The sequence below is a fragment of the Notothenia coriiceps genome, unplaced genomic scaffold (genome assembly GCF_000735185.1).
Source record: "Notothenia coriiceps isolate Sejong01 unplaced genomic scaffold, NC01 NC01_scaffold00021410, whole genome shotgun sequence".
In the NCBI taxonomy this organism is placed as follows: domain Eukaryota; kingdom Metazoa; phylum Chordata; class Actinopteri; order Perciformes; family Nototheniidae; genus Notothenia; species Notothenia coriiceps.
The window spans coordinates 1,601-6,061 of NW_011354111.1; the positions used below are offsets into that span (position 1 = coordinate 1,601).

General features: G+C 46.0%; 2 protein-coding genes across 2 annotated transcripts in view; both read left to right on the forward strand.

The window, feature by feature from the left end:
* Window positions 1–2,007, forward strand: part of LOC104953269 (RING finger protein unkempt homolog) — a gene marked incomplete at its 5' end in the record, with an annotated part of 2,809 nt that extends 802 nt beyond the window's left edge. The window contains 4 exons of the mRNA XM_010780193.1: window positions 135–256; window positions 1,112–1,247; window positions 1,331–1,448; window positions 1,921–2,007. Coding sequence (XP_010778495.1) covers window positions 135–256; window positions 1,112–1,247; window positions 1,331–1,448; window positions 1,921–2,007 — 463 coding nt within the window. The remainder of the gene's footprint in view (window positions 1–134; window positions 257–1,111; window positions 1,248–1,330; window positions 1,449–1,920) is intronic.
* A 150-nt stretch (window positions 2,008–2,157) lies between these two features.
* Window positions 2,158–4,191, forward strand: LOC104953268 (sterol regulatory element-binding protein cleavage-activating protein-like). Its single transcript, XM_010780192.1, has 3 exons — window positions 2,158–2,271; window positions 2,831–3,383; window positions 4,012–4,191. The coding sequence occupies exons 1-3, from the start codon at window positions 2,183–2,185 to the stop codon at window positions 4,099–4,101; spliced, it is 732 nt and encodes a 243-aa protein (XP_010778494.1). The 5' UTR covers window positions 2,158–2,182; the 3' UTR covers window positions 4,102–4,191.
* The last annotated feature ends 270 nt before the right edge of the window (window positions 4,192–4,461 follow it).

Below are 4,461 nucleotides of genomic sequence, written 5' to 3' on the forward strand. Positions count from 1 at the left end.
GTGTGTGTGTGTCGTGTCGTGTGTGTAGTGTGTGTGTGTGTGTGTGTGTGTGTGTGTGTGTGTGTGTGTGTGTGTGTGTGTGTGTGTGTGTGTGTGTGTGTGTGTGTGTGTGTGTGTGTGTGTGTGTGTGTCAGGGAGGTTCAGGTGATGGAGTGTCAGGGTCCCTCGGAGGGGGGGGGAGGCGGAGGAGAGTCGGGTCAGGCGGCGAGTACAGCGCTCATCGAGAAGATCCTGAGCGAAGAGCCACGCTGGCAAGGTACGTCTGAGACACAGATTTAAAGGGGACCTATTCTGCAATGTCATAACAATGTTTTGTCTTGTGTAACCATTAGCCAATCAGCAACCAAGGTAACCCCCCCCCCCTTATCACCTGAATCTCCTCCTAGAGCACCATTGAGTTCTTTGTAACCAAATGTCTCTCAGAGGGGCGTGGGGGAGGGGCTCCTTATTTTCATCTAAAGTAACAGACAGAGAATCAGCACTTTGGAAACAGGGCTGAAACAGAGGGGATTATGGGTAATGCTGCAATGATCTGTTTGGTGTTTCAGCCAATCAGAGACAGGCTCTAGATATATCTGAGACCTGTGATATATTGATGAAGAGGAGGATGATAGGGACCTTTTTAAAATAGGTCCCCTCGGTCATGAAAGGGAAAACGTTGGAAAGATGTTTCAAATCGGGGAATTCCTAAAAAACAAATTGCATTTGAAAATCTCAGAATTCTACGTATTTCTATGAATTTCTGTTTTTTTAGACCTAAAAAACGGACCTAATTATACCTCTCACTTTCTGCAAGGTAAAATAAAGTAGTGGAAAAATTATATGACAAATAGTAGCATTATAAAAACTATTATAACATTAAAAAATTAAGAGCAATATGTTCACAAACTATAAACCCAGGAACAAATCTCTTTCACATTTCAAGATTCAAGATTCAAAGGTTTTATTGTGATATGCACAAAGTGTAGAAATTCTGACAAAATGAAATATGCTTTATTGCGGTGATACCTATTTAGATAAATAAGTAGATTGCAAGATGACGAACAGACGGATGTTTGTGGGAGCACTCGGGTGTTTACCAGTCTTTGTCTCTGTGTTTTTCCTCCCTCAGATAACAACTACGTCCTCTCCCACTATAAAACGGAGCTCTGTAAGAAACCTCCTCGTTTGTGTCGTCAAGGTTACGCCTGTCCGTACTTCCACAACAGCAAAGACCGGAGACGCAGCCCGCACAAACACAAATACAGGTGAAGCACCCCCGACTGTATTTCCACACCTTGCTGTTTGTTTGAGTTTGGGCGTGTCTGAATGCGTTTCCCCGTGTGAGCAGAGCGCTGCCGTGTCCGGCGGTGAAGCAGAGCGAGGAGTGGGGCGACCCGAGCAAATGTGAGGGGGCGGAGAGCTGTCAGTACTGCCACACCCGGACCGAGCAGCAGTTTCACCCCGAGGTCCGTCCGTCAATCAAAATATATAAACAGAGAAATTATTAGATTTTTTTTCTCCGCCATTTTCAGAATAAAAAAGAACATTCAGATAATTTTTTTCTAATAAAAATTAAAATCTGAGCTGATCAGATTTCAGCCACTTTATGATGTCACAACGATGTTTTGGCTTGTGTAACCATTAGCCAATCAGCACCAAGGTATCACCTGAATCTCCTCCTAGAGCACCATTGAGTTCTTTGTAACCAAATGTCTCTCAGAGGGGCGTGGGGAGGGGCTCCTTATTTTCATCTAAAGTAACAGACAGAGAATCAGCACTTTGGAAACAGGGCTGAAACAGAGGGGATTATGGGTAATGCTGCGATGATCTGTTTGGTGTTTCAGCCAATCAGAGACAGGCTCTGGATATATCTGAGACCTGTAATATATTGATGAAAAACAGTGTAATAGGGAACCTTTAACACATTGTTCCAGACAGCATTTAGACCATGAGGCTGTTTTAGATCAGGTTTTTGTAGTAGACATGGACGGACATCAGGAGGAAGACAACAGCAAGGGGTTGTGAACAAAATAAAAGGGGAGGCTAAATACTGCCTAAGATTAATTTGAGGCAAAAATGGTACTTGCTTGAGTCATGGCTTCCATCACAGACTGAGTCAAACTCTTCCATGCGTCTGTCCTCTTGGCTCACGCTCTGTGTTTGTGTGCTGCAGGACATCGAGTGTCTGGCCAGCGACGGGATGCTTCTGGCCAGCTGCTGTCTGGCGGGTCAGATCCGGGTCTGGGACGCTCAGACTGGAGACTGTCTGACCGTCATCCCACACCAGGGGTGAGCACTTTCACAATACTGATTTTATTATATATGTCAGTGTTTCTTAGTGCTAAATCTGTCCAGTGCTTTTTATTTGAATCCTTTTCAGTTCCCTTATTCTGGTCACCCTCATTCTTTATGGTATAACAACAGCACACTTCAGCATTTTATAAAGCCAAATATGTAAACATAATTATTTGAATGACAGCACAGCCCATACTGGATTGTTGAGGCTGTTTTCTATCTTATTTTAGTCCCTTTGAATTTTTTGTATTTAAGGAATTGTCATTAAACTATGTAATGAGCAGGACATTTGACATTTTAGTTACAAACATGAATTTGTCAGTGCTCTCTGGTGGTCACATTATGTGCTGGTGTCGGAACTAAACATACAAATAAAAGCAAGGAAACAACAATAAATACATCATAAAAAGAGAGGGTTTGAGAATGTGTATGGGTGATGCCGGTTTGTATAGTTTATAAAGCGGCATTATTAGTACAATATGTTGCACTTTGAGTGAAACAAGGCGGTGACAAACAGCAGTTTTGATGGAGCTCTACTCTGATTGGTCCTCAGGTTGAAGCGCAGCAGCAGCAGCAGTGGCTTCTGGGATCAGCGGGACGGCTGGGACGGTGTGGGCGGAGCCTCAGAGTTTGAGTGTTTGGGCTCCGACCCCCCCCTCAGCGACGGGCTCTCTGAGGAGGACGGCTTCCCTCTGATGCGCCGCTCCGCCCCCTCCCGTCCCACGCTGTTCACCGACCAGCCCGACCTCACGCCGCTCATCGACACCAACTTCGCCTCCCAGCCCCCGTCCCACCTCTGCACCCCGCCCCCCTCCCATCTGTGCACCCCGCCCCGCGACGGCTTTGACTTCGGGGGTCTGGTGGAGCGCGCCTACATCGAGCACGAGCCCCCCTCCCCCTCCACGTACCCCTCGGCCTCGTCCTCCCCGCCCTCAGGGGTCCCGCTCCAGAGGAGACTCAGCGGAGGGGACGCCTCTGCCTCGCTGACCCCAGAAAGAGGCTCCGCCGCGGGGACGCAGGCCACCGCCGACTGGGAGAGCTCCGTGTGGGCGCTGGAGCTCAGAGGAAACCTGATCGCTGCAGGGAGGAGCAGCGGGAAGCTGGAGGTGGGTGAAGGAATAATAATAACTGAAATGTATATAACGCCTTTCAGTCAGACAGACAAAACAACAAATACAGAATTACATAATATTGTATATGTATCCATTTTGCCTTTCTGTTTATTTTTACACAAAGACCTGATCAGCTGTGTTATTTCAGGTCTTGATGATGATGATCAAACATTATATATTTATTGGTCTTTTTGTCTACCTGTCCTCTCGGGTGGAGATGGAATATCTTAAAAGTTACTCTAAAGATATTTTAAGACATCTCTCAGTCTTCCATTCACATTTGAATGACATGTTTTTATTCATTATGACAATTAAGTATTACAGGTGAAATATGAGCTTTTTCATCCGCTACCAAGAGATGCTTTTGTCCTTATCACGCCTAATGATCATTACAAAGACTTGTTCTTGGACACTTTTGAAATTAAAATGTTATTATTGTCCTTAGGAGCTGCTTAGAGTTTGGAGCTGGTCATGTGTCTGAAAAGGGTTTAGGCTTTGAGAAAGTTACTGAACCACTACCTCCTCTAATGTTATGTTTGAAATATCAATTCAAATGACCGTAATGTTACATGCACTCTAAGAAAGAAATGTGAAATTGATTGAAATTCATATTTGGTTCCAGTTGTGGGATGCAGTGGAGGGCTCGCTGCGCTGCGTTAATGAAGACGGGGGCTCTGGAATCACAGCTCTGGCCTTCCTCAACAACAGGTGAGACTCAGAGGAAGTACACTCTACTTCCTGTGGGGTGGGACTCAGAGGAAGTACACTCTACTTCCTGTGGGGTGGGACTCAGAGGAAGTACACTCTGACCGTTTCTCAATCGCGAGGATACTGGCTTCCAAGCCAATATTTCAAGGATGCTACGTCATCGAGTGCCGCCGAAGGACTGTTCCAATCTCCAGCATACTTGGAATTCCACCGAGGCCGCGTCCTTGGTTTGGGGGTAATTTCGAGGCTGCACATGGGTAGACTTCGCGTCCTTAAAATCCCCACAATGCTTTGCGCACGGACCAATTTCCCCAAATCTGTGGCGGAAAATGTAAGACGGGGCCTCTCATATGACACACACCTG